The 24,121-nt window shown below is 46.3% G+C and overlaps 1 protein-coding gene and 1 long non-coding RNA gene across 2 annotated transcripts; one reads left to right on the top strand and one right to left on the bottom strand.

Annotated features, from left to right (window-relative positions):
• Nucleotides 1–12,217: 12,217 nt before the first annotated feature.
• LOC122469333 lies at nucleotides 12,218–16,299 on the bottom strand. The gene is made up of 3 exons (XR_006293436.1): nucleotides 16,101–16,299; nucleotides 12,352–12,515; nucleotides 12,218–12,263 (listed from the first exon to the last, which is right to left on the bottom strand). It is a non-coding gene; the product is annotated as an uncharacterized LOC122469333 (long non-coding RNA).
• Nucleotides 13,799–22,388, top strand: PROX2 (prospero homeobox 2). The gene is made up of 4 exons (XM_043556640.1): nucleotides 13,799–15,121; nucleotides 19,054–19,161; nucleotides 20,189–20,383; nucleotides 21,842–22,388. Exons 1-4 carry the CDS (start codon nucleotides 13,799–13,801, stop codon nucleotides 22,025–22,027), a joined length of 1,812 nt encoding a protein of 603 aa, XP_043412575.1. The 3' UTR covers nucleotides 22,028–22,388.
• Nucleotides 22,389–24,121: the final 1,733 nt, after the last annotated feature.

The following is a 24,121-nucleotide window of genomic DNA, read 5'->3' as shown; positions in this document are numbered from 1 at the left end:
CTCTCTAGATCCACCCATGTTGTTGCAAATGGCAAGATTTTGTTCTTTTTTATGGCTGAGTAATATTCCACTATGTATACATATATATTTTCCACTATATATACCATTTATCCATTCATCTATTGATGACACTTGCGCTGCTTCCCTAATTTGGCTATTGTAAGGTTTTTTAAAAAAATATTTTTATTTATTTATTTTTTTTTTTTAATTTTTTTTTTCAACGTTTATTTATTTTTGGGACAGAGAGAGACAGAGCATGAACGGGGGAGGGGCAGAGAGAGGGAGACACAGAATCGGAAACAGGCTCCAGGCTCTGAGCCATCAGCCCAGAGCCTGACGCGGGGCTCGAACTCACGGACCGCGAGATCGTGACCTGGCTGAAGTCGGACGCTCAACCGACTGCGCCACCCAGGCGCCCCTTTATTTATTTTTGAGACAGAGAGAGACAGAGCATGAGCAGGGGAGGGCAGAGAGAGGGAGACACAGAATCCGAAGCAGGCTCCAGGCTCCTAGCTGTCAGCACAGAGCCCGATGGCGGGGCTCGAACTCACAGACTGTGAGATCATGACCTGAGCCGAAGTTGGACACTTAACCGGCCGAGCCACCCAGGTACCCTTAATTTGGCTATTGTAAGTAATGTTGCAATAAACATAGGGGTGCATATATCCTTTTGAATTAGTGTTTTTCATATTCTTTGGGTAAATACCCAGTGGTGTGATTACTGGATCATCTGTTTTATTTTTAATTTCAAAAGGGAATTAAAAAACATTTTAATTGTAAAATACAAACTCAAAAGGGTATATAAATATATGTGTATTATTTTTTAAAAAATAGTAAAAGGAATACCCACATTCACCATCCAGCTTAAAATGGAAAAGCCCTATGTGGCTTTCCCTGCTGGTCCCCCTAGAGTTAACCACTGCCAGGCTCAACTATATATTCACCCATGCCCTCCCTTCCATTATAGTTTCTATACACATGTGTCTTAAACTTTAAATTTATTTTGCCTATGTTTTAAATTGAGGAAAATATGTATTTACTTTCAAATTATATAAGAAAAAAATTTTGCTTCTAGAAAGGATAAATAGCTCAGTTAATGAAAAACACAATGGAGGAGGCAGCCTACTTTAAATAACGCACACAATATTCTTTTCTCTTACCTGAAATCCCCCAATATTCATATGTGTGGTCTGAATTACACACTCACCACCTGCTTACATATTTTTTAATATTATTGACCAGATGGTAGATGGCTGGGCTATACCCTACCTTTCCATCTTCTGGACTGCTTAAAATAGAGACTATATCCTATATTCACTTTGTATTATCCATAATACCTAGATTCCATCTATCTGTCCATCTCTCCATTAAGTTTTTTTAATGTTTATTTATGTATTTATGTATTTATTTATGTTTATTTATTTTTGAGAGAGAGAGAGAGAGAGAGAGAGAGAGAGCAAGCGGGGGAGGGGCAGAGAGAGAGGGGAGACACAGAATCTGAAGCAGGCTCCAGGCTCTGAGCTGTCAGCACAGCTGGAGAGGTCTTGACATTTTTCTTGCAGGTAAGAGCCCCCCAAAATAAGTATACAAGACTCGAATCTACGAACCACAAGATCATGACCTGAGCTGAAGTCACACACTTAACCAACGGAGCCACCCAGATACCCTTCTGTTCAATTGTAATTAGTGATAATGGATGGATGAAACTCAATAAAAATGTAGACATTGTTGGGCCTATTTTTAAACGTAATATAACTGGAATCACAGCATCTGTATCATTCTGTGACTTACTTCTTTCACTCAACAGTGCGTTTTGAGGATTTACCCATGTTGAGTTGAGCTGTAGTTCATTGATTCTCATTGCCGTATATCATAACATACACTCCACTTCCCAAACTGAAGGAGGAGAAGATGGCAAAATTCAAGTGATGTCTGGGGGTAGGTGGATTTGGCCAGTGAGTTCTCCCCAGCTCTGTCACAGATGGAGGCTTTTGGCCCAGCAAACAGCCTCCCCAACAGTGTTTAGACCTCTGCTAAAAGGAGAAGCCACACAGCCACTCCTTCCCGCACAGCCAAGATGCCATATTTTGGTGCCGAGCCGGTTTTAGTAACCTCAGGATGCTTGAGGCACAGGGAGAATGATGTTCCCTTTGGAGCAGCCTCGCTGGGGAATTTGGAAGCAGAGGTCAGGAGCTCCCCGAAGGCCAGTGAGTGCAATGGGAGAAGCTGGGTAATTAAGTCCCCCAATTTTTAAGAAAAGGCAGAAGAGATGGCATTTCAGGAAGGTCTTCTCTCGGCTGGCTTTTCTGGGCATCTAAGTTGGGGCGGGGGTAGGAGATGGCATGGGGGGGTGGCAGCCAACCAGCTCTGGCCTCTATCTGCATATTCATAAGCCCCCCACAGCGGTTGGCTGCGCTAGGCAGCCCCCAAGATCCCCACTGCCGGTGGCCGCTGCAGGGCTGGGTCTGTCAGATGGTGCCTTGCACTGAGAAGGGGTGGGCGGGAGGCTTCCCTCACCCGGCCACAGGCACCAGGCCTGCCTGGGGGAGGAAGCCAATCACTTCCTGACCATGGCTCTTTGTGCCCCGGGCTGGTGAAGAGTGGGCTGCTCCATCTCCTGGGGTGGTAGACCCCACCTGGCCGCAGAGCCCAGGACTTGGATCTCCCTGAGGGCGTCTTCTCTGTGAGTAATACCATCCCCTTCCATTTACCTTGCCAGAGCACTTAAAAAAAAAAAAATGATGGAATGCTTCTTAAGAAAATTTTCAAGTATGTAGAAAAGTGGGGAGGCTAGCCTGGCAATACCCACCACGTAGATTTAATCATGGTTAATATGGTGCCATATTTGCTCCACCTGTTTTTGTTGACTGAAGTATTTTCGAGCAAGTCACAGGCAGGACGGCAGGACTTTTCGCTCCTAGTACCTCACTCTCATACCCTGATACACATCTCCAGAGCACTTTTAAAACGCTTCTTTCATCAGGTTCTCACACCAGTCTTGAGTGACGGGATGATTTCATCCCCATTTTAGACAAGTGGAAAAGGCAGAAAGTGTGGCTTGAGGACAAATGGCTGTAGAAGAGCCCAGACCTCCTAACTCCCAGCCCAGGGCACCTGTCTGGGCCACAGGAGGGGATCTCACGTCCACAAGTGTTTCGCTAGATAGAATGAGACATTGCAGCCACTTTGTGACCTTGGGCATGTCACTTCACCTTGCTACGCTTCGGTTGCCTCATCCAACACATGAAGATCTGAGGTTCCCTAGTACTGGTCTGTGATGTTTTCATTGGTTTTCTCTGCTGTCAGCCTAGAGCCTGCTTCAGATCCTCTGTCCCCCTCTCTCTTTCTGCCCCTCACTCACTCTCTCGCTCTCTCTCGCGCGCAAAAATAAATTTTAAAAAAATTAAAAAAAAAAAAAGAAAAGACATTGTGAAGAGTTTTTTTTACAAAGCTAAACTTATTTGGGTATTATGCCCTTCCTCCTTTTTTTCTTAAAAAAAAACAGGATGGTTAAGATTCTTTTATGAAATAAAAATGATAGTGGATTGTAGTCTTATACATTTATTTTGGGGGGCTCTTACCTGCAAGTAAAATGTAGGACCTCTCTGACTGGTCCAATTTTTTGTTTGTTTTCCTTTTTATTAATGGTTGACATCTAAAAGTCTGGAAACCGTGCGCTGTGCCAGATGATCCCCGAGTCCCCTGCAGGGCTAAATAAAGTTCCAGGGCTGTGGGGCCTCCCAGACCCGTCCTAGAGGAATTAAGGAGTGCCTATTGTCAGTGCTGGAGACGGCAGGCACGATGATCTGGGAGACCGCACTGTGGTCAATTCCCTTTTACAGATGAAGAAACTGAGAGGAGAAAGAGGCAAAGCTAACTCAGGTAAGAGCTAGTGAGTCTGATCCAGGTCTGGCGCCCCGTGGATCATCCTCACAGCCACCAATGACGCAGACCCACAGGGTTCCGACTTGGTTGTATTGATGCCTGTCTATGACGGGGTTGTGTGGACTGGGCTGTCACAATGACCTCCTCTACCCATTTCCACCATCAGCCAATGCAGGGAGAACTGCTCAGGGCTGGACCAGAGACGGACAGGGTCATTCCCAACCCATACCCGCATGGGGATGATTCAGGGGGCTCCCAGAGAATGAAACAGAGATGAGGTTGGACATGAAAACACCTTAGTAAAGTGTGAAAATGCTATATGACCTTGAAATGTGCCCCCCCCCCCCCCCCCCCGCCGAACAAGTTTACGTTGACAGCTAAAGTTTGCTAGGCCTGGTAAGTACCTGGATGAGAGGCTGTTCAGGAATACTGTATCATATATAATGTGTGATCACAGCATGAATCCCGGTGGTGGACCCCGAGACCCTGTGACGTCTGCATGGGAGAGGCTGTTTCAGGATAAGGCTTTTCCTCCATGTTTCTCCAATCATCTTATTGGTGGTTATCTGCTAGGCACAAGGCTGGTCCCATTGGGATCCAGCGGGGTCTAGGAAACGAACGAAAGAAATTCTGCGAAGAGAAATGCTAAGTGTTCTCAACAAAAACCTGGCAGAAAGTTTAACAAGGAAATAACAATAAACCTTCTTTCACAAATCTGGATTTAGCGTCAGTGGCAGCCATGAGAATGAACTGGCATCTCTTGGACTTTGCGTGATGCGTTTTATCTAAGGCCCTCATAGTCTGCCTTGCTTTACTGATTGGTTCTCTGGTGCCCCTGCTGGAGTGTATCAGAGGCGTTCGCTGTACCCTAAACGTGGGCACAGCACAGAAGGAAAGATACAGCCTGCACACTGCTGGTCTTACTTTAGCTAGGTCTCTGTGGGCTGCCCTTTCCCTCTGCCTCCTTGGGCAGAACTTTGGGAGATCTCAAGGAAGGTTTCTTGGAAGGGTATGGACTCTCAGGGAGAAGGGCTTCCCTGCTACGAAGCGATCTGTGCGGCTGAAAATTCCACGGACGTTGGCTGTCTTTTCAGCCAGTAACCCCCCCCGCCCCCCCAAACCTCCACCCCGGCCTCTTACCACTTCAGACACACAGTTTCTTTCTTAGGCCTATTAGTTACTTGAAATTCCACTTAACTCTTGTTTTACGCTTCCTAGCTGTAAAATCCTACATAACTTTATAGTTATCTCACGAGCCCTGTGGTCTGTGCTCGTTTGTAGCTCAATTTGCTTCTCTAGTGGAGTTTTGTATGTCTGGTGTCCAGGAATGTATACCCAAGAAAGAGTCAATGAGAGAAAATCCAGGCTTTGTTCGTTTGTTTTGTTAATTTAGTTAGTTAATTTAATAGTTTTGTTAATTTTGTTAATTTTTAGAGCAGTTTTAGGTTTACAGCCAAACTGAGCAGGCAGTACAGAGATTTCCCATGCATCCCCTGTCCCCACACATGCATAGCCTTTCCCATAAAGGCAAGTTTTAAATTACCAAGGGCAGGGTGCCTGGGTGGCTCAGTCGGTTAAGCAACCGATTTCGGCTCAGGTCATGATCTCATGGCTTGTGGGGCTCATGGGTTTGAGCCTGGCATCGGGCTCTGTTCTAACAGCTCGGAGCCTGGAGCCTACTTTGAATTCTGTGTCTCCTTCTCTCTCTGCCCCTCCCCTACTCATGCTCTGTTTCTCTCTCAAAAATAAATAAACATTTAAAAAAATTAAAAAATTAAATTAGCAAGGGCAAAGATTGCTTTTTTTAAATTACAAAGTGAAAACATACCCATTGAAAATATGGAAAATACCGAAAAGTAAAAAGAAAAAAATAGAGAAAAAAATTACCCATTAAAAAATTACAGTTCCAGGGGCGCCTGGGTGGCGCAGTCGGTTAAGCGTCCGACTTCAGCCAGGTCACGATCTCGCGGTCCATGAGTTCGAGCCCCGCGTCGGGCTCTGGGCTGATGGCTCAGAGCTTGGAGCCTGTTTCCGATTCTGTGTCTCCCTCTCTCTCTGCCCCTCCCCCGTTCATGCTCTGTCTCTCTCTGTCCCAAAAATAAATAAACGTTGAAAAAAAAATTAAAAAAAAAAAAAATTACAGTTCCATCATCTGTAAACAATTATTGCTAACATTTTAATATATTCCTTTCGCATCTTTTTTCCTTTGTATTTTCAAAAGCATTTTTCTCTCTCCCTACTTACTATATACTATAAAATAATGTTCTATAAATTCTTCCTAAACATGATTTTTTGAAAAATGATTACATAATATAGCATCACATAGATAATACCATACTTTATATTTAATCAGTTTCTACTCTAATGCTGGGATGATCATTTTTGACATAAATCTGTGGGTATGGCATCATTTTCTTGATTTCACTTTTAGACATAAAATCATTAACTCAAATGGTATAAACATGTTTAAGTTTCGTAATACATAGCACATAAGTATTTCCTCCAATAGATGAGAAAAATATGCCAGATTGCTGAGAATCAGAGGTTCAAATGTGGAGATAATATTTTCACCCACCATATTGGCAAAGATTTAAAAGGCTGGCAATGCCCAGTGTTGGTGAGGATGAGAGCGTATGTGTTCTTTTATAGATATATTGGTAAGAAAGAAAATTGGCTATTTAGAAGTATATATACAAACAACGCATGAATATATCCTTATACAATTTCAGTTAATACAGAAATATACAGAGTAAAAATCAAAAGTTCTCCTTCAGTCTCTCAACTCCACTACCAATCAGTTGGTACATTTCTGGAGGGCAGTTGAGAAATGAGTATAAAAGTTTGGGGCACCTGGGTGGCTCAGACGGTTAAGTGTCTGACTTTCGCTCAGGTCATGATCTCACGGTTCGTTCTGAGGCTTGCGTTGGGCTCTGTATGTCAGCTCAGAGCCTGGAGCCTGCCTCAGATTCTGTGTCTGTCCCCTCTTGCGCTCTGTCTCTGTCTCTCTCTCTCTCTCTCAAAAATAAATAAACATTAAAAAAAAATTTTTTTTTTAAGTTTAACACATGCCCAGTCTTTGATCCAGAATTTCTACTTCTAGAAATGCATTCTAAGGAAAAAATAGTGTAAGTTCTAAGAGATACAGACAAGACTGTTCATCCCAATATTATTCATAATAATAGCTAACACTTACCAGTAATTTATGATATGGCAGGAACTGGTCTAAAAATGGGTTAACTCATTGTATCCTTACAACAACCTTATAATAACAGCAGGTATTGTGGTTATTTCCCTGTTATTGATGAGAAAGCGGAGGTACAGAGAGGTCACAGAGCTAAGTAAGTGGCCCTAGGGATTCAAATCGAGGCAGTCCGGCTCTGCAGTCCGCACTCTCCACCTCCATACTATCTGGTCTATATTGCTACACCAGTGACAACATAAGAAAAAAATCTGTCTAATCAAAAAGGAATTTGTTAAATAAATTATGATAGATACATACAGTGGAATATCATCAGCTTTTACAATGTTGTTATAGATGGGTATTCATTAACATGAGAGACCAAAAAAAAAAAAAAGGAAGTTATAGGACTATGTATTTATAATTCCATTTCAAAAACTGATATAATTAAGGGAAATCATGTAAGTTTTCTGTACACAGAGAAAAAAGTGTGTAAAAAATGACAAGCACCAAAATGTTAACCGTGAATTTCCTTTTCTTTCTTTCTTTCTTTCTTTCTTTCTTTCTTTCTTTCTTTCTTTCTTTCTTTCTTTCTTCCTCTTTCTTTCTTTTCTTTTCTTTCTTTTCTTTTCTTTCTTTCTTTCTTTTTTCTTTCTTTCTCCCTCTTTCTTTCTTTCTTTCTTTCTCTTTCTTTCTTTTTCTTTCTTTCTCTTTCTTTCTTTCTTTCTTTCTCTTCTTTCTTTTCTTTCTTTCTTTCTTTCTTTCTTTCTTTTTCTTTCTTTCTTTCTTTCTTTTTCTTTCTTTCTTTCTTTCTTTTTCTTTCTTTCTTTCTTTTTCTTTCTTTTCTTTCTTTCTTTCTTTCTTTCTTTCTTTCTTTCTTTCTTTTTCTTTCTTTCTTTCTTTTCCTCTCAATACATTTCTATATTTGGGAAGTAAAACGACTCTTTATTGCTTTCATCATCTACGAAAAGCAGTAAAGCTATTTTTAAAGGGCTGTGGCAGTCGCTACTCTGTCTGTAAATGTGAGTGCGCTGCCAGTTGATTTTTAAACAGAAAGTGTTGCTGCTTCATATGCCACACCCCGGTGAAGGGCTCCGAGTGGCTTGCTGGCCCAGCACAGAGGTTTCCTGTTTCTCAGCTGCCCAGATGCAGAGTTTCCATGATTGTCCTACAGAGATGGGCGTAAACATCTCTGGGTGTCCAACCGCAGTGGCGTTTGGCTAGATTTCTAGTTTCTGGCCTCAAGACATTCCCGCTGATTGTTGCTTCATTAAGCACACAGACTCCATATCTTACCCTAGTAGTTCTGCCTTCTGGAGCATACGGACTACATGGAACCTCAGAAACAATGCCTTAAATAACCCACAAGGGAGATTTGGTGACGTTGATGGTTCTATGCCCTATCTATCTATCTATCTATCATCTATCTGTATTGATTTTGTTCCATTTAGATGCTAGAAAGATCTGAAATAATGAAGAGATGAAAATCAGGCTAAATGAAGTGCATACAGAACAATTTATTCAACCGAGTCAGCAAACATCTATTTGGTGACAATTGGCAATCAGGCACTACTTGGAGACACAAGGAGGGAGCTCACAGTCTAAAGGGGAAGATTGATTACTTCAGAGAGGGGGTGACATTTCAGTTGGATTTTGGAAGAGGAATAGGGGTGTGTCGGGAAGAAAAAGGAGGGCAGGGCTTTCCGGGGACAGGGAAGAGTAAGGAGTAAGGGCAGAGACCTGACACAGCGCCCAGGACAGCTCAGTGGCAATGGTGAGTATTGAGGACAGTGGCTCCAGAGGAGGGGAGGCAGCTGCACCTTATATTCAACAGGCAGCTAGCAAAGACTGATTCCACGGAGGGGCATAAGCAGACCCACGTTTTGGAAAATTAATGCCGATGCCAATGTCACTGAGGAAATGGAGACAATCAAAAGGGAACTTGCACTCACTCTCGTCACCGGGGCACCCACCTGCCAGCACCTGTCCACGGACACTGCCTTCCTCCACCACCATGGATGAACCAAGGGTTCTCGTCTCTAAAATCGATCCCTTCCCATGTATGAAATCTTGCCCCCACCTTCCTACCTAAGGACCAGCTCCAGAAGTTCTCCCCCTGTGGCCTACATTAACAAACTTTATCTTTTCTTAAAAATGTTTATTTTAGTTTTGAGAGAGAGAGAGAGAGTGCGCAAGCAGGGGAGGGGCAGAGAGAGAGGGAGACACAGAATCCGAACAGGCTCCAGGCTCTGAGCTGTCAGCACAGAGCCCGATGTGGGACTCAGACTCACGAGCCATGAGATCATGAGCTGAGCCGAAGTTGGCGCTTAACTCACTGAGCCACTCAGGCGCCCCAACAAACTTTATCTTTATACGGCATCATTGCCATTAACTATAGATACCCTGTTATTCTTTCTATCTTGAGAAACCCTCTCTTGACCCCATCTCTCCTTCCAGCCACTGTCCTATTTCTCTCCTCTCTGCAAAACTCCTTGAAAGAGGTGTCATCGTTAATGTCACCAATTCCTCCTCTTGTCCTCTGCCGTAAATCCACTCCAAACAGGCTTTTTCTCCCTGGGCTCCACCGAAACGGCTCTGATCAAGATCTTGAAAGCCTCTGTGTTACTAATAATTGCTGTGTGACCTGACCTCTCCCGGCTCCTAGAAACACTTTCTTCCCTTGGCTCCCAGGAACTCACACACCCCTAGATTTCTTCCTATCTCAATGCTTGCTCCTTTTGCGCCCTTTATTTATTTAAAAAAAATTTTAACGTTTATTTATTATTGAGAGACAGAGAGACACAGAGTGTGAGCAGGGGAGGGGGTGACACAGAATTCAAAGCAGGCTGAGCTGTCAGCACAGAGCCCGACGCGGGGCTCGAACTCACAAACTGCGAGATCACGACCTGAGCCAAAGTCGGTCGCTTAACCAACTAAGCCACCCAGGTGCCCCTCCTTTTGCTCCCTTTATTGATTCGCCTCTTACCCCAGGCTCTTCATGCTGCTATGTCCCAGGACTCGGATCTTGGCCCCCTCCTCCTCTCTGTCTACACTCACTCCTCGGAGCTCATCCATCCACATACTGACAGCCATCAACTTTCTATTTCTAGTCCAGATCTCTCTCCGCTGAGGCCCCAGGCTTATTTACCCCACGGCTTTGTCAATATCTTCATTTAGTTGTCTCATAATTGTCTCAGATTTAACATGCAAAACCGAGCTCCTGATATCTCTCACCAAACCCGTTCCTCTATGGTCCTTCTGACTCAGCTCGTGCCATTTCATCCTTCAACTCACTCAGGCCAAACACGCTGGAGTCATCATCAGTGACACTTTATTTCTCTTTGCGCTCCACATCCAGTCTGTTAGCAAATTCCACTGGCTCCACATTCAACATCTATACAGGATCTGATGCTTTGCTACCGTCCTGGTCCAAGACACCTCATCTCTGTGATTACCATCTAGGTCACTGCCTGGAGGCTTAGATGCCTAGAGCCTCCTAGGGCTGTTTCAACCCTTGCTCCCCCACCCCCGGCCTATTCTCCATCTAGTAAAGAATGATCCTTTTAAAACTAAGTCAGGTCATACTACTTAGAACCTTCCAGTGGCTCCTCATTTATCTCAGAGTAAGGGCTAATGTTTTCACAGTGGCCTTCCATTACTAACTTCGTATGTTATGCCATCTGGCTCCCTCTGCATGAATGTGAGCTCCACGTGGGCAGAGGATTTTGTCTGTTGCCAGCATTTGAGCCACGTTTGTTGAATGAATGAATGAATGAATGAGTGTAAGAAGGACCAGAGTGAGGAAAGGCTAGAAGCTGGGGGACCAGTCATGAGGTATTGGAATTGTCTAGGTAAAAAGTTGAAACCCTGAATCCAGAAACGGTAATGGGAAAGCAGTGGACTGTGGTTCAGAGCCATTTTTTGACCATAAGTGACCAGACCAAGTCAGTGGTCTGGGGAGGAGTCAGAGAGACTCCCAGCTTCCAGCTTAAACAAGATAGGTAGTGTGAGAGTTGAAGCAGAGGGGCAGTTACAGAGTTTGTGTTTGAAAATGTTGAATTGGGGCACCTGGCTGGCTCAGTCAGTTAAGGGTCTAACTTCAGCTCAGGTCATGATCTCGCGGTTTGTGAGTTCGAGCCCCGCGTCGGGCTCTGTGCTGACACAGCTCAGAGCCTGGAACCTGCTTCAGATTCCATGTCTCCTTCTCTCTCTGCCCCTCCCGCTCACACTCTTTCTCTCTCTCTCAAAAATAAATAAACGTTAAAAAAAAAAAAAAAAGAAAATGTCGAATTTAAGCAGGAGATGTTCACTCAGCAATTAGGATAACCATAACCAATCCCCTCTTCTTTTTGGAAGGTACTTAACTGAAAAAATACACAGCTTGTATTATGGTGAGTTTCTGTGGTTCAAATATCAATTCTGCCAGTTCAGTGGTCATCATGAGTTAGAAAACAGTCAACGGAAGCTTAATGAGTGATCCAGTTATGCCTAGCAGATGGTAAGAGCTAATGTAAAAATAACTTTTCCTATTATACAAATAATATATGTTCCGCGTCAAATGATCACAGGAAGTTAAAAAATGTTTCTCTCTCCAAGAGGTGGTAAACCATCCAAACGGTTGGGATACATTTTTAAAGTTAACGTGAATTAGGCAAGTTATCTGTTTTGTTTTAGTAATTTGTAAGTGTCTTACTCAAGGCAAAATCCTTCTATGTACTCCGACCCACGAACCCGGCTTTCTTCCAGTGGCATTTTCCTTGTGACGGACTGGAGCCACCGCCACCTCCCACCCTCGGCCCCAGGCACCAGGAGGGACATTGCACAGGGCGGGCTTGTGCCAGCTGTGTCTGCTGGCGGTCTGGCAGCTCCGGGTGGAGGCTGTGTCCACATCCACATCCAGCGGCTACAGAAGAGCCACGTTTCGCCCCAGGTAGAGAATTCCAGGTAAATTTTAGATCCAAAGTAGGACGAAGCTAGTGGACCCTTTCCTGAAAGGACTTGCGCAAGAGAAGCAAAAGGACGGGGTGCCTGGGCGGCTCCGTCGGTTGAGCGTCCGACTTCGGCTCAGGTCACGATCTCACAGTTCGTGGGTTCGAGCCCCGCGTCGGGCTCTGTGCTGACAGCTCAGAGCCTGGAGCCTGCTTCACGTTCTGTGTCTCCCCCTCTCTCTGCCCCTTCCCTGCTCATGCTCTGTCTCTCTCTGTCTCAAAAATAAATAAACATTAAAAAAAGAGAGAGAGAGAAGCAAAAGGATAGTGGGAATTTGTAGAGGAGAAACATGAATGTACCTCTTTGAGGAAAGGAAGCATCCCCTTGGCAGACAGAGGAGTCAGTCTCTTATACGGGTCTTTCCATCCGCAGGGAGGCAGCTGAAGTGTGGTTGCGTCAAAGGATTTGGAATCTCAGTAACTGAGAGCCACTCTGCGGCCTCGCTGACCCTTGGTTTCCTCATCTGTAAAATGGGAGGATTACACTGATTCTCCAGTTTGGTGTGAGGTGCAATGAGGTAACGTGTGAATGTTTTGTAAACTTGAAGGGCCTTAAACTTGCCATCTGAGGCCTCCTAAAGTAGTGTATTTTGATACTTTGTGGGGGAAAAATAGCTTTAGGCAGCCTTTTCTAAACTAGCTGCCTCCTTCTTCCCACACCCTCATCCCAATTTACAACCCCTTATTGTGCTTTTTCTTCCTAGCAGATATCACGACGACCTGAAAATATACTTGTTCGTTCTCTCTCCCTGGGGGAGACAGCCAGCTCCATGAGAGCGGGATTCTGCTGGTCTTGTCCTCCACCGTCGCTCCAAGGGCTCAGAAGACGGCCTGATGCACAGTAGGAGCTAAGGAAATAGTTGTTGAATGTGAGCAATGAATACCTGATCTGATTCTTCCAGGAACAGGACAGTGTAGTGGTCAAACAGCTGGTTCTCAAACTTCGGTTTGCTTGTTTCAAATGCAGGTCCTCCCCTGCCCCCCAGGATGGAGGGATTCTGATTTTGCAGGGCTGGTGAGGGCTACTGAATTTGCTACTTTTAACAAGTGCCCTGGGTGATTCTGTTGTGGCAGGCACTAAGAAGGTTACTCTGAATCAGACAGACCTTGTTTTGACTCCAGCCTGCCACTGACTAGTTGTGTGACCTTCCGGAGGTAACTCAACCTCTCTGGGCCTATTTCCGTAAGCGAGAATGACAACATTCTCAGGGATTTGTGACGAGAATTAAATTAGGTCATAGACGTAAAGTTCTTGGCATAATTCCAGTCGTGCAGTTAGCTGCTGCTATTACCTTTATTATAATTCTATCATAATTATGCCCTAGCAAGACAATTCCTCCCTGAAGGATCCCTCTTGGGAATCTCCTCAGAGTAGGGTCCCACCCAGCAGCACGGTATCTCATGGGAGCTGGTGAGAGATCCAGAATCTCTGCCCCGGCCCCGACCTGCTAAATCTGGATCTTCATTTTAACAAGATCCCTGGGTTATTTGCGCACGCAAGTTTGAAGAGCACTGCTCAAAATCACATATGCTGTTTTCTCCCTGTCTCTAATTCAGAGTCTACTCAGGTTTGTGAGTTCTGGCATATCAGAGTCTGAATCCTTGACAGCTGCTTCTCATCCTTCTGAGTGTGGAGGAGGAACCCCCAGCTCCCTCGAGGTACCCCTCTCGTTGAGGACATCGGGAGAAAGAATTCCCTTACAGAGCCACAACCGACCTTCTGAGCCAGAGCCTTGTGAGCCAGGGGATGGATCCAAACTCTGGCCTGCTTTCTCCCCTGTCCCGGGCCTGTTCCCACCTGGCAGAACCCTGTATGGAAGGTGAAAGAAGCCCAGCCCCCCGAGAGCAAGGCGGAGACCCCCACTTTCCCTGGAGCCCTGTCCCCAGCTCTAGCTTTGCTGACCCTGACTGGTTTTGCGATGAGAACATCCAAGCAAAGAGGGCCAGAGTGGAGACCATTGTCCAAGGCATGTGCCTCTCTCTTAATGCTCTGGTGCCAGGCAATGCCCAAGCCAGGGACAGTCCGTATTGCCCAGAGAAGGCCCAGGAGCGGAAGAGGAAGCAGAGCCTTCCCACGCAGAAAGGCCCTCTGAAGCCGGGCCCTGTCGGAGACCATGGCAGCAGGAAAGGGGGCCCTCGGGTAAGAGAACAGCTCTATCAGCTGAAGCAACAGCTAAGGCATTTGCAAAAGCACATCTTGCAGGCTGCTGAGCCCAGGGACGCAGCTCAGGACCCAGGAGGCTCTGAGATGGACAAGGGCCCTCTAAGCGTAAAGCAGAGGAAGGGCTATGGATCTAGGCCCTGGGCTATGGACAGTGATCACCACCATCAGGGGTCCCGTGGGGACCTCTCCCGGAAAGAAAAACACAGAGCGTCTGAAGTCGAATACCAGTCTGAGGAGCCCAGGTTCCTTCCTTGTGGAGCACAGGATTTGCTGGAGACTCTGAGGAAAGAATTGACCGGGGCCGTGTCCCAAGCTGTGGACTCAGTACTACAAAAGGTACTCTTGGATCCACCGGGCCACCTGACCCAGCTGGGTAGAAGCTTCCGGGGGCTTGTGCCAGAGGGTAGCAGTGAGCCCTCGCCTCCTGAGAGAGGTATCTGTAAAGATCTGTTTCCTTTTGCCACCTTGCCCAGGAGGGCCCAGCCACAGACTGGGGTCCTGTTGCAAAACTTATCATTGGCCACCCCTCTAGATCCTCCCAGGTACCCTGTCTCTTCAAGAATGATCCCCAGACCCTATCAGGGTCGGCCAGCAAACTGTCCTCTGACTGTGCCTTCCCACATCCAGGAAAATCAGATTCTTAGCCAGCTACTGAGTCATGGACCCAGTGACCACTGGGATAGCAGTCTTCCCCAAGATTCATCTTCCCAAAGTCACTCCTCCCCAGAGTCTGCCTTGCGACCTTGGGGAGCAGTCAAATTGCGACCGTCGGTTCTGAGCCAACAGCAGTACCCCTTGCCCTTCACTTCCCCCCGTTTGGAAAGACTGCCCCTTCTTCCCTCGGTGAAGGTGGAACAGGGCGGCCTGCAGTGTGCCCCGGATGTGCTTCCATTTTCTTCAGTCCACATATCCTTTACTAGTAACTGAGGTTCTCAGTGCCACAGCTCAGAGAAATGGGAAATCTGGAAGATGAAGGGAGGTGGGGACAAATAACTCCATGGCGTTTAAATAGCTTTGCTTCCCTGGCGGCCTTCTTACTGTAGCTTCCAGGCCTTCCTTCCCTGGGGCTCATAGTTTTTAGGTTCTGAGAAAGTGGCAGCCACATTTTGGGATTTAAGGATGCTGGGAAGATTCATTTACTTTCTTCTGGGACACATTGGATCCTACCACTACTGACTCTTTCCTTTGGGTCTAAAAGAGTTTTGTTTTTAAACTCAAATGGGCTTCCAAAATATGGGCTTCTTTCTATGGAAGGAAAACCCCCATAATTCGGTTGTCAGTGGCCTGTACAGCTAAACAGAGAGAGGGAATGACCTCATCTGAAGCATGGCTCCCCCAATCCCTTGGCTGCACAGGCAGAAAAGCCTGCATTGTCTAGGTAATTCACAGGGAAGCTATGAGCGACTAGAAACTTCTGAGGCAGATGGAAAAGGGGATGCTTTCCTGAGGGACTAGACTCAAGAGGCAGCTGGAAGGGGTAAGAAGCCTTTAGTTTAAGGGACAGCTTCTAAGCTGCAGCTGAGAGAACCAGAGCTTGGGGGCTGGGTATGTAGAGGGAAGGGGGGCCCCTGAGGGGAGGACTGGGGGGCCCAGGCTGGGGTGTAGGGGTCTGGATCTTATTGCAAAAACTTTGCAACCCTTAGGCAGACTCCACTCTTTCAAATAGTGTTGCCCAGAGTAACCCTCCCTCAGGATATTAATAGTTGTTAAATTAGGAAGAAATAGTAGGTAAATAGTAGGTTATTTCTACCGGTTACTTAAATACTGGTTATTAAACACTGGTTATTTCTACTACTGGGTAGTTCGTGGGACTTCTTAGAGGCTTTAACATGCTGATGTCCTATGTGAAGCTCTAAGAGGAGAATGTATGCAGCCTCAGACTCACATGACCAAAGATCCTCTTCCAGCAAGCATCTCGTGGGAGTGAAGTTCCTGACGACATTATTTTGGATGTTGCATTTTTAGCGAGCTGAGCTCAACACCGCTGCTTCTCATAAGCGGACTGTAATTCGGCCTCCAGAGGTCAACGCATCTGTGGAGCTGCATATCCAGGCATGAACGGTTGTCCTCTTGGCAGAGGGCGATGGAGTGGGGGGGGGGGGGGGGCTGGAGGGGGGGGAGGTGGATTGTGTTAATGGCCGCAGGATGGGGTGGGACCAGCTCACTGCCACAAGAGGGTGGGCTCTTGTGTCCTAAATGCCACGAGCGCCCTCTGCCTGTCACGGGTGTTGGAAACACCCCTAATGCTTGGGCAACGCTGCGTGCTTCCCAGGCAGGCCAGACCGACTATAAAACCAAGGCTAAGAACGTCTCACCGGCCACTGCTGCCTCTTCAGGCAGCGGGAAATCTTCTTGGAGGTGTAGAGATTGCCAGGAAATCGCCCCGGCTGACAAAGGCTACCTGTCTGGGCCTTTGGTAAGAGGCCACTGGTTAAGACTCCCTGTTAAAGTCAGGCGGTGGCGGAAAAGCCTGAAGGACTCAGAGCCCAAAGATTCTCTGCTGTACTTCCCTTGGCAGGGGCATGCTGGTATTTCTGGGGGCACCTACTGCGTGCCTAGCCCCGCTCTGTAAAATGAGGAGTGGACTCAGAGTCTGGGGAGGCTGGGGAGGCCATCGACCGGGCCTGGCTGCATGGAAAGATTTGGGGCTCCCAGGCAGCTTCCTGGTTCCCCGACTGTCCCCTCGTCCCTGTTGCCTATGTTCCAGCATTAGAGATGTGTTCCCGTCGGCCGGGAAAGCCACCGAGCGCCAGCACCCATTCCTATTCCCACAACGCCCCACGAGACAGGTAGAGCGGGAGTGGTGAGACGGTAGGGGGCAGCGTTTGCTGCGCCCGTCCCCTGAGGTCGGCCAACAGTTCACACGTGAGGGTCCCCGGCACTTAGCCACCATTCTGAAACTCGGAGCTCTGAACATCCCTGTGATTTCTCTCCCCTAAGGTGGATGGGAACATGTTTGGTGGCAAAACCCGACCTGCACTGGTTGGAGGTTATTTATAGACTATCCCCCTTAGTGTAAATAGTCCTCCAATTTGCCGTGGCAATGTTAACGTATTGGATTGCAGACTGCTGCCACAGCCCCTGCTCTGGCCGTTAACTGACGTATGGTCTATGCACCATATTACCGTTGTAAAATAATAACTTCTGAAATCCGAACCCCATTTGGCCCGGCGTTTTGGATAAGAGGTTGTGGGCCTGTGTTACGTCACAATCCTCAAGCGGCCACTCTAGATCAGGTAATCTGGGAGGCGGGGACAGAGAAGCAAACTAACTTGCCCAAGGTCACAAGACAGACACATGCAGAGCCGGGATTCAAACCCAAGCACAAGTTTTAACTACTATACTCACATTTTAGAAATGAGGCCCGGAGAAGATAAGTGGCTTGCTCAAGATCACACAGCTAATAGGTGGCGAAATCAGTATCTGAAACTGGGTCTTTGGACTCTTAAATCCAGGATTCTTTCCACAGCATTTATAAGCCTTTAAGAAGGATAAGAAGTTGGTCCAGTGAGGCAAGGGCAGGGGTCTTCTGGGCAGCAGCCTGGATGCCAGTTGTAACTGAAAATCAGTTGGTTTAGTCTCCTTTGGCTAAACTGGCATGTCCTACTGAGAAGCCTTAATCGTCCTAAAGGTACAGGTCTCCGACCTGAGCGCCAAGGTTACTCTGTATAATGCTTCTCACCCAGCCCCAGGACTGTCCCTGGGAATGCTATGTGTTCTCGTGCAAGAACCTTTATCTCCTTCCCATGCTGGTGCCAGGCAGTCACAACACAGCTCCCTTCTCTTGTTAGAGGGGAAGCAATCTGTTCTCAGAGTGACGTATGGGTTGGAATATCATTTCCATATTTCTGTACGGATTAAGGCTGACCATATAATCACTCGTTCATTCCTTCATCCGACCAACATTTATTGAGCACCTACTATGTTCCTAGCACCGGGCTAGGCATGTGGAATACAAAGATGAAAAGATAAGGTCCTTGCCCTCAAGGAGCTCACAGTCTAAATGGGGAGACAAACATGCAGTAAAAATTCCAGGGAGGTCATTGCTACAACAGAGGTTTGTACAAAAAGCCTTGAGAGCCCAGGGTAAGGAAGGCCTCATTCAGCAAGGAAATATTTCACAGAGGAAGGGTGTCTGGGCTGAACTGGGAAGGGTGAGGGAAGCTCTGCCAGGCAAATGAGGAGCAGACACAGCCGAGAAGTTCAAGCTTCCTGAGCTGGAGCCAACTGTGCTCTTGTACTCAGGCAGGTTAGGTGTTCATTGGCTTAAACACTGCAAAGGGAGCTTTGAGAATAGAATGGGGACCATCTAGTGGGCTTGTCTCATTTTACAGATGAAGAAACTGAGGCCCAGAAGGGGAATGAAATCTCTATGTGGGGCTCTGAAATCTGGGACAGACCTGCCATCTTTCCCCATCCTGTTCTGAAAGCACACACACAAAGTACAACAAACTGTATTTGATATCATAAAGGCTGTAGAACTTTCACACATCAAAATGTTTTTTGAATTCTGCAAATTTACGGTACATATATGGTATTGAGCATCTGGAAAGCAAAAGCTTTTTTCTTAGTTTTTAAGTAAGCTCTAGGTCCAGTGTGGGACTTGAATTCACAACCCCAAGATCAAGAGTCACTGGTTTTACCGACTGATCCAGCCAGGCGCCCTAAGAAAGAGCTTATCTGATCAGACAGAAGAATGGAACTAATACACCATTCGCCCAGAAAAAATGAAACAAAAGAAAAAAAGAAACCGTCAGGAACAGGACAAGTCATTATTTGGATTAACTGATAAAAATCACGTGATAAAGTGGTGTTAGTTTTCCTTGACGCTGAGCTAAATCCAGGAGGGCCTAAATCCTGGTCACTTGAAGAAGGCCAAACTCATGTTTTTCTTCACACGCTACCCCAGCTCCAACCTGCTGAAGGCTTATTTCCCTGATGTCCAGGTAAAGTCATTCTTCACCTCTGAAAGCCTCTGAAAAACTCCCAAGAGGGAATGGTTTTGCCCAGTGGGAGGCAAGTCCTAGGTCATCTTATGTGCACCTCAGGTCCCCTTCATGTTGCTGATGGGATCGGTACAATTTCCAGTTCTGGGCTGAGACTCTGTATGAATAACTTTGGGCCACAAAGGTTGGGTATCTGAATTTTAAGCTTTTGACCTGTAGATATACAAACCCATGGGGAGGAAGGGTGGAGGGGAGAGAGAAACATTAGTAAATGGCATTTTTGGCCTAGTGTTTTATCTCTGCTGGGGAAGACTATGAAAAAGATAGAATACGTAAAGGGTTGGACATTGTCACATTTATATTCAAATTGCTGTGTTTCAACACTGAATGAAGGTATGTAGACATCAAGCATGATGATAAAGAAAATCAAGCTCTGACAGCTGGAACCAGACTATGCCTGTTCCCTTACCCTGGGTGTTGGGAGAGGGCAGCTAATACTTTGAATCTACTTCTTTGTGTTTTCCAGATCTTTCCCTCATATTCGGTTGCTTGGTTGACTCCTGCACCAAGCTCTGATTTCGATTCATTCTGCAACTCCAAGGTTGCAATGGCCTGCTCTCTGCTCTATACCCTTATCCCTTCCTTTTGCCCTTGACTCGGCAGAGAGCTCTGGGGCTGCTGTGCCATCTGCCCAGGTGCAGCAGAAGCTGGTACCACACTGGCTTTGACCCGAAACCCTCCCAAAGTCACAGTAGACACCATGGAAATCTTTTCATGGGTAAAAAAGTCATAAATATAGTACATCAAAACAGTATTTTCTAATCGGCATTATAGCTAATTCGCATTTTTCTGTGTACAAGTGAAAAGGCTAGGAAAACGGCTGTGACTTCTTTTTTTAAAGAAAGCCCTTTCTCATGGTGGCTGAAGCCATCCTTATTAAGCCCTATGTTGAAATGGAGGCTGAGAGTTCTGGCTCTGAGCGCCTCATGGCAAACATCCGACCTGATGGGCCCTGTTGTTTGTACAGTTCAACCGCTGCATTACCTCCCAGATGATCAAGTGGTTCAGCAACTTTCGTGAGTTTTATTACATCCAAATGGAAAAATTTGCCCGGCAAGCGATTTCAGATGGTGTCACAAATCCCAAAACGCTGGTGGTACTCCGAGACTCAGAACTTTTTCGAGCTCTCAATATGCACTATAACAAAGGAAATGACTTTGAGGTAAGGAAAATCAAGCTCTGACAGTTGGAACCAGACTATGGGTCCCCTGAGGTCTGATGAGTGCCTTCCCTTTGTGATTGAGTTTTCGAGAAGACCTCCTTCCGTGTCTGTCCGCAAATCACCGAGAGCCAGGGCAGCCTAGGGCCAATCTCTGTATCACCCACACAGACGAGATTCAACATCTTTTAGGCAACAGGTAGATATCACAAGCTGAATGTACAGCCAGTTTTCATCTGAAACGGAAGCAGAAGCCAGCCGGGTGTTGTGCCATTTGAGAGTTAATACTCTGTAATTACAACTGGCCGTAACTTGCGGAACTTCTCCCCGCAGTGTCAGGAGGCATCCGACTACATGCTACGCTGTTGCCGCCCCCAGACTTGGCCTCCGTTGTCTTTACAACAATTTTTGTTCATTTCATCATTTCGTTCTTTATTCTCACTTGATCAGTTTTATTTGTGGGCCTTTCACGACAAGTCACCTCAGATTCTCTCTCTCTCTGGAAATAATGAATAAGCAGTACTCCAGCTTCTGGGTCCTTTGGGGACCTCTGTGAAGGCACACTGGTGGCACCTTAGAGGGTAAGGTGTAAAGGGTGAGCAAGTGGCCTAGATGTCACCGGTGAGTACTCCTAATCTAGACACACATTTCCTTGTGTGCGGCGAACAGCTCTGCTGGGCTGCCATTCTGTTCTGCAGGTCACGGACCACCCTTTCCTCGCCTTACCCCTCTCACGTGACTCTGATACTTCCAACGAAGGGGAGGAATGCTGATATCCACCAGACGTTCTGTCAGAACCTGAGCCTCCTTTCTGAGGCTCGTGGGGTCAGGGTGTGTGGACAGGGTGGTGCTGCCACATCTTTGCGTGTGGGGTGGCCATCTGGCATGCGGTGGTGGCAAGCCCTGGGCCAGACCGGGTTTGGAGGACTTGTGGGACTCCCCGTCATTTACGATGCCAGTCTGTGTCAGGGCCTGGAACATACTGAGTCCCCCTCAACCTGGTGCTTGACTTGGGAAGCAGGAATGGTTCCAAGTCTTTTGGATCCAACCCCAAAGGATGGTGGGATGAGGAAAACAGTTGTAAACTTGGGCGCATGCCTTTCCACATTAGGCACTAAGGAAGAGAATACTAAAAACCTGCATTGAACCACAGATTTAATTTCGATCAGAGTCCGTTTCTCATTTACTGAAAACGCACCATTAGTAGAATCAGCTTCTCCTCCATAAGGAGTGTCCCTAATATACTTTTTCCCAGGGCTGTCTCATGGGTACCATCGTTTTAAAGTTTGTATTTGATGAGAGAGCAGGGGATTCTGAGGGCTGCAGAAGTCGAGGGCCGGGAGAGCAGGGATGCTCTTATCAGCCCACCACCCCAGGAACAGGCAGCACTGAGATCTGCATGGTGTCGGTGCTTCAGAGCCTCATGTCTTTTCTTTCTTGTGGGTCTCTTTGGGAATGCAGGTCCCGGATTGCTTCTTGGAAATCGCCAGCTTGACGTTACAGGAGTTCTTCAGGGCTGTCTCCACAGGGAAAGACTCAGATCCTTCCTGGAAGAAACCCATTTATAAAATTATTTCGAAACTGGACAGTGACATCCCAGAGATATTCAAATCTTCCAGCTACCCCCAGGAGCTGTTTCGGAATTAAGATCTCACAAAGTGAGGTGCAACTGATCAGGTCTTCCTGGGTTTGTCTTAAATGGCAGTCAGTACAGCTGTAGTCATATAAAAAGGGCATAGGGAGAACCCCCCCTCCCCCCACATAGGCACTAGTACCATTTCTGATCATTTATCTCCCTTTTCAGAATCATCAGAGGTTTAATCTCAACTATAAAATATATCAACCACATGTAACGGCATGTTGGTAGCATACTTTAAAAGGAACACAACAGTTTGGAAGCAGAACTTAAATCTCCACTTCACTGTTTCTGGGTGTTGTGACCCTGGGAACTTGCTGGGATCACTGCGTCTGTAAAACCAGATTGTGAGGATTAAAAGATAGTAAGTCCTGAAGTACTCTGTGAAATGTTACTCACTACACAAAGGCTAGTGTTTCCCCCAACTTGGCTTTCAGATAAAGTTACCTTTTGTGGGGTTTTTACAGATTGCTGGTTTTAGTTACCTATTTATCGAGCTCCACTTGTTTGCTAGACACTTTCAAATACATTAGCTTTAAGCTTTTCACCCTGAAAAGTAGATATTAGCTTCATTTGAAAAACAACCACACCCAAGCTTTGGAGCTGTGAGGTAACTTGCCAAAGTAGAAGGTAGGGCATTTGGGGTGGCGGGGACGGTCAGGAGTATGGAGGAACCCAAGCCCTTCCGAAGCCAGACTGCATGCTGGACCACCTCATGCTGCTCTGTGATTGCAAACAGACTACCACGGCCAGGAAGTATCCAGCACTGCTGGGATGCTGTCATCTGACAAGCCCTGCCTAGCACTCAGGAGTGCTTCATCACCCAGGATTTCCAAACTTTCCGTAGGACGTGAGTGTTGCTGTTCATTCATTCATCTGCTGGGAGTTTATCAGCAGGACAGCCCAACTAGTCTCTAGCTGACTGATGCAACGGATGCCCAGCCTCTTACGTGCAGAAGAAACTGAACTTCAGACTTGGAAGCTTGGAAACAGCCTTAGGAGGTATCTGGCCCACCCAGCTTAAATTAGGAAGGAGGGAACTGAGGTCCAGATAGGAGATTTGCACAGCCTGTGCATAGTCTCACAATGAATGGCATAAATCGGGGTGAAACACAGCATCACGCACAGAAACAGAAATTCTCCCACTCCTTAAGGAAAGTACAGGCCATGGTCAATCTTTCACAGACTCAGGAGTTCATGAAATCAATGCCCCCCCCCCCCCACCTACTGGCCCAATACAAATTGTGACGCACTCTGAGTATACAGGCGAGACATGTGCAAAGCTCAGTAACTGCATCTGTCCTGTGAGCTAGTCAGAGCCAAGTCTTTGTAAAGGTGTGTGAGTTGGGGTGGGGTGTCCTACAGATTTCAGGCTCTGTCATTCTGAATAAGGGATGTCTGTGACTTCATTAGCTTCCTTGTTTCCCATCTACATAAAACAAGTTTCTATATTCAACTACCCCACTTCCTTGACTTTTTGGGTGGGCTGGATCAGAGGAGATAAAATCCCTAAACTATTGCTCGATGTATCAACAAAAAAAGGTGCGAATAAAGAACTTTCTTTTGAATTTTCCCTTACTTCAAACAGCTGAGAGGAAAAACAAAACAGAAGTACTCAGCCCAAACTAATCTTCAGGTTGCTCTAAGGTTATTTGTAAGTGCCCTTTGATATATCCAGTTGCACTCAGATGATCTTTGCCATATTTTCTCCCAGAATTTTCCCTTCAAAAATGAAGGAATCTGCCAAATTTAAGTTTTAAGAGTAGGCAAGCATGGAGTATCTTGAGCAAGAACAGTTATCTGTGTTTGGAGACGGCAGAAGAACCCACTTCAATAACTATTGAAGATATTCATGAGAAACAATTCCAAGTTCACATGATTGTCTGATATGGAGCTGCCATTTTCTGTCCCAAACCTGAAATTCATTAGCGTGTGTTTTAAAGATTTAGCCACGCCACATCCAGGGCAGTGAACCTTGTCCCAGGGACCAATTAGATGAAATGTACATGCTCAAATTGAAAACATTTGTGTACTACAGTCCTTCCAGAAGTGTTCTCTAACCACTGACCTAAACACAGAAGAATGTATAAATATACATGCCTGCC

This window comes from Prionailurus bengalensis, chromosome B3 (genome assembly GCF_016509475.1).
Source record: "Prionailurus bengalensis isolate Pbe53 chromosome B3, Fcat_Pben_1.1_paternal_pri, whole genome shotgun sequence".
NCBI classification, from domain to species: domain Eukaryota; kingdom Metazoa; phylum Chordata; class Mammalia; order Carnivora; family Felidae; genus Prionailurus; species Prionailurus bengalensis.
The sequence above is the reverse complement of the archived record's forward strand: the minus strand, read 5'-3'. Positions and strand labels throughout refer to the sequence as shown.